At 37.9% G+C, this 15,174-nt stretch overlaps 1 protein-coding gene across 1 annotated transcript in view; it reads right to left on the minus strand.

Annotated features, from left to right (window-relative positions):
* COBL (cordon-bleu WH2 repeat protein) overlaps positions 1-15,174 on the minus strand; it is a gene marked incomplete at both ends in the record, with an annotated part of 153,811 nt that overhangs the window by 97,112 nt on the left and 41,525 nt on the right. The window contains 5 exons of the mRNA XM_080609689.1: positions 1,468-1,562; positions 3,898-3,942; positions 5,970-6,198; positions 6,948-7,158; positions 14,063-14,269. Of these exons, the coding sequence (XP_080465815.1) occupies positions 1,468-1,562; positions 3,898-3,942; positions 5,970-6,198; positions 6,948-7,158; positions 14,063-14,269 (787 nt within the window). The remainder of the gene's footprint in view (positions 1-1,467; positions 1,563-3,897; positions 3,943-5,969; positions 6,199-6,947; positions 7,159-14,062; positions 14,270-15,174) is intronic.

Genomic DNA, 15,174 nt, shown 5'->3' on the forward strand with positions numbered 1-15,174 from the left:
CTTTTTTTAAGGTTGCAAGCATAAATGTTTTTACAAGTTAAATCTGAGCTGCATCAGGAGTTAGAGCTCCAAGAGCACACAGTTCATACTGAAGTTTAGGAATATGGAATCAGAGAACAAACTATAGTTCAGAAACTGCATGCTGTGTTATATTCAGTTCTTCCAGAGGAACTACAGCCCTGCAGCATGCTCTAGAGGCTCAAGCTGAGGTCCCTTCCTTACCCAATTGTTCCAGGCAGATACAGGATTACTGCTTCAGTTATGATTTTGTTTCCTTCTGTAGAGGAAATAACTTTCTTACACAGGATAAACACTCTGAAAGGGACTGATGTCCTATCTCACAGAATACAGTTTGCATGTGTCCTTTATAAGGTGTTAAGAATAGCTGAGCATTAATGACAGATCAGATTTTTCAGCATAGTAATTCCCAGTGTCCATAAAGCTATTCCCCTGCAAAAGCACTCCAAATTTGATCATAACCAAAAGGGCAGACTACTAATAAAGATTTTTGAAAGTTTTCACATTTTTAAAGACATGACTGAGAAGACTGGAAGGGTAGATGAAATGCTGGTCCATTAACAAGCATGTGTTTCTTAGTACCAGTTAATCAGACACACATTTTATATTTTCACTTCAAAAGCCTTAGGGGGCTTTTTTAAACTAGACAAAAGAAAACTCCCTTTTTACTTTTATATCCTAGAGTATAGAATACTTTAGAATCAAAATCAGTTGACACCGAAATTTTTAGTGAAGGTTGCCAAAAATATGAAGGCAAAAGTCCATTGGTGCTTTTCTTCAGTTAAAAAGTTCTGCATTTGATTTCTGTGATGACTGACAAATTTTTCATAAAGGCACCTCAACAGCAGAGAATTGTTTTATACAAAATTTCTTCTTTTAATTTTCCAACTCAGGATTAAAAACAAAGTTAAAAATGCCTAATGAGCCCCATCAGATACTCATCCATCAGTTTAGTACTGCAAGTTATTTCTTCTACACCTGATTATTTGGTTTTATAGATTTGGAGATGGCAATAGCATGACTACACAGAACTTCTAAAGATATAAATGCCATAAAACATACTATCATCCACAGACAGCGTTAATAAGACACTTCTACTTGGTATCATAATTGTTCTATATTATATCAGTTATTTTATAAATACATTTTGTAATCTGAGCACTATGAAATGTACCTAAGTTGCTTGAAACTCCTGCCCTTTGTTAACACCTGCTGAACCCACAGCATTAAAAAAAAAGGTAAATGCTAAATGTGACTGGCTGCTTCAATAAGCAGCTGAGATCTCCATCAGGTTGCACTAATTAAACATCATTTATGCACCTGCTAACAGATTACTCCTTGGAGGGAAGGAGGACAAAACTCACCCATAAACACCACCCCCCACAGACATAATACATCTGAAAAGAAAACAATTCACTTTAGTGAGGCAGTACACCATTGAATACTTACCTTGCTGCTTCTTCTATCAGCATTAAACAATCCCAGAAGTCTTGTCTTTTCTTTTTCTACTGCATCACTGCTTACAGATGTCTTTCGACTTGGTTCTGAAACAATTATAATGGAATATTTTTTACATTTCTGAAATAAAGATTCAGAATATCAGTGTTTTAAAACATCCTGGGTTAATGCTGTGTTTTTATGAACTGGAGATATTATGAACTGAATTATCCAGTAACTGGCAGATCCTGCACTTTCTTTTTCATCAAACTTTCACTGTTCTGAAATCTAATGGAGGATAATTGAATAATTTAATAAACTGTAGTAAGCTTTCAATCACAATTTAGTAATCATTAGAAGACAAAACAAGTTGCTAAGTCTTCAGAGCTGCTGGTTAGATGTCTCACTTAACACTCCTGGAGTACTCAAAGACCTTCAAAAAAAAGATAATGGTGAATTGATGGTTAAGTATCCTTAACAATTCACAGGGCTGACTTAGCACAGTGAAGTTAATGGAAAGACTCTCCACATGGATCTGGATAAAGTTCAGTGAAGAGGAAAAAGACCTTTTATTTGGAAAAAGGGTTCTCCTTACAACTTAGGCCAGCTGGTTGTACTCCTTTTCTCACCTTGGTGCTTTCAGTTCTGGATGGAAAAGAGGTGAGTTTATATGCATTTCAGGTGGTAAGAGCTCAAATATGCATGTCCTCCTTGAACTAGCTGAGGAACTGTATGAATTCTCAGACTGTTTAGTCTCCCTTCAATTTCCCCCATATGAGCCAAGCAAAATGGCAAAACCATGCATTACAGGGACAACCACTGGTTTAATATTCAATGTACAGACTGTAAAGCTCTCCCACTTTTTTTAGTGAACACTAATGCTATAAAGATTTCCCCCTGGTTCCCAGAGTATCAGAGTATCCCACTAACACAGAGAAAGTTTAATGTTCAGAGAAAAATTGCTTTCTCTTGTAAATATTTGCTTTGTTTAGTAACAATTAAGAAGCTAATGCAAAATGACTTGTTTGTTGACACAAAATAAAGGTTTATTTCACAAAAAAACCCCTCATCCCAGAAGTCTCATTAACTGATTTGCATTTCACACAAAGCACATGATTTTCACACAAATCACTTTTGCATATCAACAATGCCAGGTACTAGAAGGTGTTAAGAACATACAGTAGTTCAAAGCACAGCAGAAAGGTAAAGATGATGAACCCAGAGGAAAATAAGGAGAAACTATCCTTAAGAAAGGCTGCAACTCCACTGAAAAAAACCATACAGCAATAAATTAATACCTTCCTCGAATCCTAAGCACTGCCTATGCTCATTCAGCAGAAACTGATGTTTTTCTGCCCAGAGCTGGGCTGCAATTAAATGTGGATCATGATTCCCTTACATAGTCTTCAACTATGAACAATAATGATGAAAGGCTGGCATAAGCCATGTCATGATCATTAACATTACCATTAAACATTGTGTACTACCAATAAATTGGAATTCGTAGCCTATAATCTCAAAACAACAAGGGATCTTTATAAACCTGCCTCAATTTTTCTTAAATAAATACAGTAGATATTCTCCCTAGTACTATTCTTTGTATAAGAGGAAGCCAAAACAGGTAATGACAGAAGATTAGAGGGAAAAGTACTGGCATTAGTGAAGCCAAGAGATAATAGGCCCTCAGGTAATATGTGCTTGCTAGTGGAATTCCTTCCTTCCTGAAAACTTAAAGAAGTTATCTACACTTTTATTTTATGTTGTGTTTACCAGTGATGCAAACTAGGAAAGCCAATTAAAAATCAATCATACCTTTCTTGAGGATAATTAGAGCAATATATTATAACATACTTAGTGATGGAAAGGATATACACATTTTCTGTTTAACTAGAAGTAGAAGCACCAATGCAACCCAATCAAACCCCACCTACCATAGCAATTCAGAAGTCAGAATTGACTCAGAGTTATGCAAAGTACATACATGGGTTTGATACTAAAATGCGTCACTGCATGTAAATTGAATTCAGTGGAAGACCTCGTAGATCTCAAAATATCATGTATTTGCTACTAAATAAATCTTGGATCTGAGAGACTTCTGAAATGTTAGTATTTCTGAAATTCAACTAGTCACGCTTTAGGCAACCTGAAAACGCTTGGAATCTATAAAGAAACACATCATACTACAAAACAGCTAAATGACAGGACTTGTTAATTGCTGGCATTTTAATGGCAATTACTGAAGAAGCAGTAGGCACAGAAGCGTTTTTTCTGACCAAAAGCACAGACATGTAAACAACACTTTGTAAAAAGACAACACAGATCTAAAATAGCTTGTTTCTCTACACCATTTTATGCAACGTTCTTAAAGATCCATCTACCAAACCCACATTAAACACAGTGTGAAGGGAAAGATGGTTTTCCCTCAGCAGCATTGTACAGTACCTCTATAGTTCAGAGAAGGTTCAGACTGAGTTTTTGATGGAGGAACTGGAAAACGCAGGCAAGGAAAGGACAAGAGAAGACATATTAAAGTTTAATTCGCTTCATAAGCCACAGTATTCATTAATTACTCCTAGTGCTTGTTTTCCTAAATATTACTGAAAAAAAAGTTGACTGACAATAGACCTGCAGAGCTGCTCCAAGAAGCAGTTTAGCTGCATTTGTATTAATTCCCTTGTGAAGTTGCTTCAACTGCTAAATCGAATTCAATAAGCAGGTGGCAGCAGAGCTTGCCTTTTAATATTCCTTCAGCCCCTGGTATATCTGTTTCAGGGAAGAAGAGAATGACGAGCAAAAGCTTTTCTCAAACCAGCTTTTACAAGCACAGCTTTCAGCATGTCTGATGCCTTTCTTGCCAGTGGGAATGTGTTTTAAGAATCCATCTGTTCTGATAACTAAACAGACTGAACATATACTCAGTGCACAATTCATACACCAACTGCTGCTGAAAACAATGGAATTATTCCTCTAGGAGATTATAAATGAGAACACAGAAGGAGGAATTTGCTGGAACAAAGGAAACTTTCTGTAAATTTTATGTGTATTTACCAGTGTTCTTATCAGACACCATGGGGCAAAGTAAAGAGGAAGGCAGAAAAGGCTGAAATATACTCATGATAAGGGGGATTTCACTATAATGAAAGGCATACTGAAAGGTTATAAAATATATATATGTAAAAGCTGATGCAGAAAGCAATTTAGATAATTTTCTCCTATAAATTCAGCACTGAAGTAAAGTCTTAGTTTTGACTGTATGGGCTACAACTGGATCCAAGGACCAGTATTGCACCAGTATATACACCATGTTTTAAAGGAAAAGAGTTTAGGGAAGGCTTAGGCTAATTACTGCAGACATTGTCCTTCAACTATGCTGAAGAATCCTGTTGAATACTCAGCATGTTCACTATATTGCTCCAAAACGGTTAGCTTAATTACAGTAAACATATCTTAAAACACAAACATGTAATTGAGTTATGACATGTTGTCAGCCACTTTTTTGACCATCCTAACAATTCAAAAGAAAAGGAGACATTTGGTTTACTTAAAAGTGTAAGTTCATTTGACTTACACAGAGATAGAACTGTCACTTACCAAAGGAGTTTGAAAGAAGAGACAGAACATCAACATAAATAAATAAGTATATAAATAAAAAATAAGCCCGCTGCTCAGCACCTACAAGACTGACATTACCTAAACAATAAATAAGTACATTTACTGTGCTGGAAGTGATATCAATAGAGACAAACTGCAGGAGACAATTTTAATGAGTATCACTTTCTGATCTCAAAGGAAGTAGTGCTTGTCGAAGCGCATTTTTAAAGCGGGTGCATTTTAAAGCACACGGCATAATTATGCTATTTGAATACACAATCAGGCTGATAAAACTCGAGTCCAAGAAGCTGCGGCTACAATATCACCTATGAGAACAGAAAGTGAGAATGAATAAATAAGAGAACATAATTTTAAATACAAATACCTCTTAGCTCCTCTTCACTAAACCATCAATAGCTCTGCTGCTTGAAGGAACTGTCTATGAACCTGTCCACAGTCTGTTTCTCATAAACCCTGGTCTGCCGCCTTCGCCTCTCAGCTTCCGCAGCTGCCATGACTATGGCATGTCTCTTCTTTTTTCCACTCCAACTCACAGCACAGGTAGGTGACAGCTCTGCCTGGACAAGGCCCCCGTGTTACACACACCCGTACTGACAGCAGCTCCAGGAGGTAGCAGAGCTCCTCCTTTTGCCCTGCCCCAGGCCAGCCTGCACCCTGCCAGGGGACAGCCCAGCCTGGCACAAGGCCCAAGAGCAGCCAGAGATGGCTGGGCACGCTGCTGTCCTGGCTGCTGCTCTGGGCACAGCTCACTGAACAAAGCCAGGCAGCTCTCAGGACCGAGATGTCACTCTGCTGTTTCAGCTGGGCCCCAAAGCAACAAGAGCACAAATGCTTTTAAGTTGCCGATAATATTGTTAGCACATCATCTAACCCTGCAGTGACTGCTTTCAGACTCAGCTCACCTCTTTTTCTGTCCCAGGCATACAGCTCCTTTATTCCGAGCTCCTCCAAGGACTTGGTAAGCTCCAGCTCCTCCCCAGTGATGCCATCTCGCAGAAGAACAATGTGCTCTTGACTGACTTCACACTTCTCACAAATAGCTGGGATGATGTTGTGGAGAGGCACCTCTGGACTAACTCGAACTACAGCCTTCTGCGTTTTCAGGTAGTTCACTACCAGCCTCACAGATTTCTGCAGAAACAAACACAAACTCTCAGCCCTCCCTTTGTGATGGCTAGGCTTTTTCTCATTCCCCAGTGAGAAAGGCATTAGGGACCTCCATATTGTCTTGACTCCTAGGTAAACTTACCCCACATGCATACTATTAAAAAATATTATTAAAAGAATAATAAATTTAAAAAAAAAAAACTCCCCTGTCACTAAGGAGACACTCACAAGAACAGGCAAATAAGGAAAAGGAATCAGGCAGACGTAATCTGTGCACATTTACAAGTATCACTCTGAAAGGCATGGCAGTGTAATTATATATACTGATTCAGCAAACATATTTGGAAAATGGCTATTTCTGAATCTTCATAATAGTTTGAAATACCTTTTTTAGCAGTAAGTCTTTTCCCCTATCCTCAATAAAGATGGCAAACAAAATACCACTAAAACCCTACCTCCCACCACACAATCTCACGACCCTCACTTTAGCCACTACTGCAAATTTCAATCACCCCAGTCTTCAGTCAAGGGTCTTTATAAGAACAGATTTCAATCTATTCAACCACATGCAATGTAACAGTTTGCCTAAATGCTGGAGTCCGGACTGTCACCTGCCAGACTGCACTGAAATCAGTTATGCTAGTAAAGCAGGTTATAGTCAATCTTAAGCATTTCCCATCTGGTCTGAAGATCTAAAAACTGGAAGAACTGCTTGAAATCATAGGAATGAAATAATGCTTCATTGCCCCATTTTAGCCCTACAGAATACCAACCTCAGGGACCCTTGGCAGAGGTCGCTTCACCTTCTTTTCAGGAACTTTCTCTTTCAGAAGTACCGTCTCTACGTCCAGTGCTCCTATCAAAGTGTTTGGCTTGTAACTCAGAGGTTGCTGGGTTCCTGAAGACTTCAGTTCAAGGCTATGTTGTGATGGATTTAAGCGATACTGGCTGCATAGATCAACCAGGAGATCCATCATAGCTTTACTGTACAGGAAAAAAAATTTACCGTTAGTGTGAGAAAAAGCAGTAGCTAAAAAATTTACCTCAGTTTTAACATGGGAGGAAAAAAAAGACAACACAAGCTGAGGATGTGTCACTAGTTACCCATCTTTGGGAGGGAACAGTGCTAATGCTTTGAAATGCTAAACAGATCAGATAAATTGTTAGGAATTAAATATACTTGCACTTCATTGTGCTTTTATGAGCTGGCAATTAACTATTCGCTATGAGGCAGAAAACAGTGCCAGTAATAGTACTAACAAATATAAGCCAAAAGCGGACAAGGTGCATCTTAACAGCTAAATCCATACATTAAAATCTCCGATTCAAACCCTGCTCTTGTACATGAGGACAAGATATAAGTAAGTGATGCGCTCCTGGTATGGTACTCTACCTAGATCTGAACTATCACGCAGCACATAGCACAACCCAAAATGGAACATTCAAATTTGGAACAAAAGGTAGGTAGGATTTTTTTTTTCTAGCTCTACAACTTGAGTTCCCTGAATCCATTTGACACCAGCATATTTCCTAGTACAAGTGGTTTATTTTGGTGAGGATATCAGCCTTGCATAAAAACATCTGGTTTCAAGTATCTGCATCATCAAGAACTCTTACTGCAGATGTGATTCTTAAACCATGAGGTTAAGAGTCAGTCGCTGCCTCTCTCTTATTCCACACCTCTGCATGTAGGTACTCCATTTTGTGTCACTAACTCAACATTCACTGAAGATTGATACTGCCTGACACAGCAGATATGAACCATGTTCTTACACACCCCAGAAATTCTCTTCTACCAAGGTACTGATGAGTTTGGTTTTTTTCAATCTTCCTTCCTAAAATTCCATCCAGGATCAGAGAAAACAGGTTTAATAAACCTGGAGGTTTTTTTCTGAAATGTTTTGGTTTCATAAACTAATACCTGTCATCAACAAAACAATATAAATTGAAAAAAAATACATTTACCAGCCATACCTGATGCCTGTCATCTACATGAGATATTTTTCTTCTAGCAGAAATGAAATTAAGTGCATAGCCAGCATATTTGCCAAAGGAACTGGCATCTCTTCTAATGTGCAAACTGGAAAAACTACACAGAATCAAAATACAAGCAAAAGTCAAAGATACAAAATCTTTCACAGGTCATCGGCTACCACCATTACATCTGTAGTTCAAGAACTGCCCCTCAACTGCAAGCTGTTGACATCTGAGAAACTGCTGCTGCCCATCTATGCGTCTAATGCCCAACTATGTGTATGTTGCTGGCCAACAAGTGCTCAGTAAGTGGGTGAGGAACCCTGGAGAGCTAATGGCAAAGATGACATGAATGGAAAACAAAAGAAGTCTCTTATTAACAGCTAAAAGCCTAAAACATATGTAGGTGACAGCTCTTCCTGCACATGAGACAAGAAAGGATCTTCTTTACAGTAACCTGTTTCAAGTTTAACTGAGTTACACATTGTGAGCTGAAAAAGTGCCAAGGGTGGAAATTCTGAAATAGGTGATCACATTGAAAAAACAAGAACGCAGTGAGAAGATGATGACTGAAGATCAAACAAGGAAAACAGATGTCATTAATATATATAGGAGGCTTCAGAAAAACAGAGCACTGTGGTAACTGCTAACATAGAGAGCATCTAAATAGAAACGTGTAGTACCTAAACTGAAACTGTACCAGGTCACTTTGTGATAACTTATTTTGGCACTGTTCTCAAGTTGCAAACGTCTGCATTTCATAACCATGTTCAACTCATGTAACACACCACAAACCAAAAGAAACATTTACACTTTCTAAGTCTAAACTACAGGAGAACACCACCTACACCAATATTTACATGAATATTCATTAAGCTGTGCAGCAGTCAGCATTTAAAAAAGTGTCAGTCCGCCTGATACAGATCTTAGCATGTCTGTTTACAGACATATTTTGTTTAAACTAAAATTTGCATGTGTTTTTTCCCCCAGCCTTATTACTATTGTTTCAGACAAAAGCAAATAACCTGGCAGAACCGCAATACATGGTGTTTTATGTGCTAGACATTTCTATTTAAAGTGGAATGCTAATATATTTCTGTAGCGCATAATATTGTCATAATTAATGCAAATTTGGACCATTATCTTGCCTCATGTAAACTACTTTATTAAAAACACTTTTTAAAAAAAGATCAGCACTTTTTTCTAAATATAGCTCATAAAAATAACAGTTTGATTCCATGCACCTTCCACTGAAACTATGAAATATGCTCAGCGGCAACAGTTCAACTGCAAGATTAGAATCCACACCAGCCACCTGAGAAAGTAAGTTGCAAACAATCTTTTTCCAGACAATGAACAATTTAAAAATCCAGCCAAATTTGAAGTTTCATCTTACTGCTGATAACACAGCAGGTGTGTTTTAAATTAACACTTAAGGAGGTCTTCAACATCCTATCCTGAGCCATGCTGCTTACAACACACAACTGCTCCATGAGAGGCATCCGCAGGCTTCGTCTGTACCGTTTAGGAGTACAAATTAAGCAGTATCTCTGAAGCTTTTGAAACAACTTCAAAGTGAATAGCATGCTCTTCCCAAAATGTAAATTTGGGAAAATAGTTTCCTCGAAACTTCAAAAGGATAGAAAAAAATTTGGGGGTGGGGAAGAAGAAAGGAAGAGAAAGGAGGGAGACAGAGGATTTCTACAAACATAATTCAAAATTAATGTGTTTCCAGAGAAGTAAGAGGTATGGGAAGTCCTTGCAACAAAGTTATTCTTATATCAGATTTCAATTTCATCAATTTGAAAAATTTTCCTTTTAAATTGTAATGCAGTTTGATTTTAAATAGAAATTTCATTTTAAGTAACTCTATGTATATGTCACACATAGAAGAAAACCACTAAACACAGCAAGAGAATGATACTGAGCCATCTACTGACCCAGACCAACTTTTCTTTCTAACCTTGGCCTGAATATAGTTCTTGTAAGACGCAAAGAGTCATTCCTTCACTTGCTTCCATCCTGTTCCAGACATATCTGCACTTTATTTTAATCTGCTTTTGAGACCTGGTATTTTTATTTTTTTTACATTTATTTACATATAATTATTTTTAAAAATTCAGGCAGGTCTGATCATAAAGGATTAACTTTAGAGCCAAAATGAGTAAGTTAAATACCTCCTGCCTCTCCAACTACTCAGAAACACATTACCTTCTTTCTTTAATAAAATGTTGCTGAAATTTTGGCTGGAGAGACCAAACACTGTGACAGACACCAAACAATAATGACTGATAAGCAAATACTGCAGCACAGCAATAAAACTGGAGGATGAACCCAATTTAAGATTCAGACAACTATTTTTAGCAAAGGAGAGTACTTTCTGTTCTCGTATTCTTTACTAAGCTGTTCGACATTTAACACCAATTCTGGACAGTAAAGAATAACTACTTTGTCAGCAACATTTATCAGGCTGAAGTCAGGATGAAGTTTGAGCACATCAGACAACTTGAGAAAAGACAGCTACAGTTTAAGAGGCAGAAAGCAACAGAGTTGTTTTGGGTGGGGCTTGGCCTGATATCCTTAGATCACACAGAGAGATCTATTTTAGAATACAGCCTTGTACATCTAAGAAATAAATGTGTAGGATAAGTTGTACTCTATCAAATAACACTGACTTTCCTCTTACCTTCAACTTTCATGCTACAAATGTCCATTAAAAAACAATCTCAAACTGGAAGAAAGAATCTTCTTTATTTAGGTCAATGCCAAACACAATCTAAAGTGACAAGTGATTGGAAAAGAAACAGTAGTGTAAAGGGGCTGATCTGAAGTCTTTGATGTTTTCACTATCTTTGCTTAAAAACAGAAAATAGTGTTAGTCATTATTACCTTCTCATGCTCCAAAGCACAGCAGACACTTCACGGAAAGATAAGAAGTCTTCCTACACAACCAGCTATGTATATGCTAAATACTAAGCCGTACTACATATTTCCAAAATATGGAATAAACTGTTTGTTACAGGATGGCAATAAACTCTTAAAGAGAGACTGTCAGCTTGAGTTAACTTTTATAAATGAATCTACTTTAAAATTCCAGATTACAAGAAAATACCTTTAATCAGCACACATTTTCTTGTTTTATTGAACTATCTTTCAAGGAAATTTAATGACATTTTCCTACCCTGTTGGTGATATTTATAGGAACTTTCTTTATAAAAAGCAAAGTAAGACTAACAACATGCTGCTTTGCTTACACACAATAAACAAATTGAAAGATAAATTTTTTACTTTTAACTTGGTTCGTTTGTAATAACTTTAAGTGATACTAATCAACTACAGTAGTTATCTGCAAACATCCTCTAGTGTACTTCTGTGAACTGAATTCCTGAAATTACAGAATCATTTTTCATTATGATGATGCCCAGGGCAAGGTTTTACAAGTTTTTCTGCAACAGAGAAGCTATTTACCCAGGGTACTCAAGAACAGATTTTGCAGAATGCGCTTTTTCTGACGGCTATGAAAATGCTTAAGATTTATGGCACTATAAACAATGGCAGAATTTGTCTGAAATGTCCTTCCATGATATCACCATAGATAAAATGAATGAACAGGGAAAAGAGTTTATTACCTGCACTAGCTCCCAAACTTGCTTCAAACTAAACGAAACACTTTTTCTTTTAATCTAGTATCTTTATCATTAAATGCTTACCTCTGCTTATCATTGTACTTTGTAGCTGTCCAGCTCACCATGTCAAAACAGTGCAAAAAGATGAGAACACCTGGACTTTCACCCAAACCTGGACACTTAAGACAGATCATCCCCTAAATATTTCAGGTGCATTTCACTTTTTTTTTTTTTTCGTATTCCACATCTCTAAAAACATGAACCAGTGTTCATGTACAGAGAATTTCGTGTTGCAGTGGTTAGAAAGAATAGCAGCATATGAGTGTTCACAGTCTGATGCAATTGTAATATAGGGCTCACTAAAGGGTATCCTTTTCTTATTTCATAACTTGTTGGGATGATCTACTTCCCTGCTCAGTTTCCACAATCTTCCATTTCCCACAGGTGACTATTAGTGCCTGATGTTTGTCACTAACTTTCCACTCTAAGTGCTCAAGACAGCGCTGGGGGGGAATACTTACTAACTGGGTTAGGCACTGGTGGTAATCAGTTAGCATAAGCAGGAACTTAATAAATCAGGGGCCTAGACCTCTCATGCAGACAATGGAGAGAAGTGGGCACCCTCAGAGAACAACCAAGAGATTGGGTTGCTTAGAGTGTTTAACATAGACCATATAAATAATGCCAGAGAAACGCCTAAGGTTTAATTTTTGACATTTCTTACAGGTTTTAGTCCACAAACTAAAGACTCTAATAATTAAATTTCTCAGTCTCAGTGTATGTGATAGCAATGGCAGGGATAAAAAACACCTGTGAGAGACAGTGTGTTTCTTGGACAGGGATTTTCCATTTGTTCTCTGCTTCTGTAGCTTGTACATTCTTCAAAAGGTCACATTAAAACACCACTCTTGTAGCCTTGGAGTGTTCGGGGCTTTTTTCTCAGGGAAAAGAAAATATTTTCTAACCATAAGACAATTATGTATCTCACTATACAAAATGCTCCATGAAGATTAGTCTCTCGTTAGCTCCCAGGCAACCTGTATTTGCCAATGAAGCACTACCTTTCTTTGGGTCCTAATGGCCAGTGCATTTCGTGTCCTGTTCTATTTTCTAGGCTTTTTCTCTTCTTTCTCTCATAAGTCCAAATCTCCCCATAAAAGCTCAGTCACTAAATGCATAATTTGAGAGCTCTGATAAGCACTGCTTTCCTTTAAAATTTTAACACCACTCTGGTTTTGGGGCTGACCCACACAAGCTGCACTAGCCTCCTAAGAGTCTCTAAGCAAACACCAATTCTTACAAGAAAAGTAGGGTGAAGAATAAAGTACCAGACACTACACTCTGCTATACACATCTTCCTCAGCAATCAATACACATTAGATGACAAACCATCAAAACAGACTAATATATCAGACCAACAGGAGTAATTTCATAGGAATGCAGACTAACTACTGCAAAACCCAAATGTAAAATAAGCACAGACCCTGATTTATCAACAGTCATCTACATATTCTCCTAATCTGGTATTATCCCTTTCTACAGTTTCTTGACCATACAATTGCTACAGTTTCATCATAGTATTGAATACATTTTTAGAACACTTCCAAATTCTTTCTTGAAGTAAGTCTTCCTCTTTAAAAACAGTTCTTACAGAGAGAATGAGAAAGAAGAGCTCCCATGGTGAAGAAAATTAGCTCAAAACTGCCTTTCCAGTACAGTTTGCCCTTGATTGTACCCTATGACAAAGAGAACTTGCCTTCCTGTGGAAAGAACCCAATACACTTTTACACAGAAAAGGCTTCCTAAATACCAGCAGATGCCTTGCTGTCTACACAACTGCAATGTATTTGTGAAGGCAGGAGCTCTGAATGCAATGAATCATTCATCTTCTGAACTTGCTGCTCGGCATGACTCCAGACAGGCATTCTGTCAGGAATTCTGTTGCCAGCAGCACCGACTTTCACTGCACCAAACCCACTCTGTATTACGAGATGTGATACAACTTAACACTAGCCTAGTGACACTACATGGAAGAGCCAGATCCATGCGCATATTGAGGATAATGCATTGGGAAGACAGTGACAAAATCACTGTTAAATCCTTCCTGCTCCAGCAGAGAGGGTCCTTTATACATAGCTTTCAGTAGACTTTGGTACAAAAGCTGTCTATAATGCAGAGAGAAGCATGACAGAGAAACTCCATCAACTCAGAAAGGGAGACATTAGTATCAGCAAGTACACCACTGGGAACAGAGGGCTGCAGAAAGTGGAAACTAATCAAAGACTTACCTTCCTTGTACTGTGCTCCTCTGCTCCATCCCGCTGGGTAAAATGACTGTGAAGTCCACTGATCTGTTTATCATGTTCTCCTTCATGCTCACAAGGTTCTGATCAGAAATCAAAGCTGTCTCTGTGGGTGTCTTGTGCTCACTGCGAATTCCACTTGCAGCAGAAGGTTGAATTGGTGGAGGAGGAGCACGAGCTTTCATTCTTGTCCTTAAGAAATAAAGGCAAGAAGAAAATAAATCACTTCTCATGAGCAAAGTATAAAAAAAAAAAAAAAAATGCTCTTTCAGCCATAAACTCAGGTTGTTTAAAAAAGCTTCCCTAATCCAAGCCACTTTTCTTTACAATGAAACTTTTCAATGGACTTGCATTTTGCCTCCTTTCTAAAAATACGCTAATTTTTTAATGATGCACTCACTCCTACTGTTTGTTTTCCATGCCCCAGGGGATGAATCAGTTCCATAATTAGGATATGAAATAATCATTATTCTGTCGAGTACGAAGCATGCTCCTCTGAAGAGATTAACAGAAAAGCTGGGTCCAGTCCAGACCTGACTCAAAAAAGAGTTGTATTTACATACATGAATGCTTCCTCCAAGTCAGAGCAGCAGGAGTGGAAGCAGGGTGAAGTTTCATTCAGCTATATTTGGGTTCCACAGTATTACTCTACGTGAAGTATCATCTCTTCCTCTGCTCTAAGTAGTATTAAATCTGGCTCATCATACTTCATAGGGAAGCAGCAGGGAAAGGTCAAATGTGAATGGAATCACTCCTTACCATGCAACTAATGCTAACAGACTATAGCTTTTTGAAAGCACCCTGAAGAGAACTCATTCTCCAGTAGTAGGCTATGTGCCACGTACAACACACAGAAAAACTGCATAATTTGCACCAAACAAGCAGTGTATTTTACAGAGCTATATAACCACCACAAACTCAAAGTTTACTTCACTGGCAAGCTGCCAGACAGATAAGCGCCATATGTGTACTGTTAAACTTCTGAATAGCTGGCCTTACACCAAGCACATGTCTTAAGAGGATTAATTCTGATGATTAATATCCCAGTGACCTCTTCTGACTAGATTTATGCCTAGTTTAAGTCAGATTTTAGTGTA

This window comes from Psittacula echo (assembly GCF_963264785.1).
Source record: "Psittacula echo genome assembly, chromosome: 2".
NCBI classification, from domain to species: Eukaryota; Metazoa; Chordata; class Aves; order Psittaciformes; family Psittacidae; genus Psittacula; species Psittacula echo.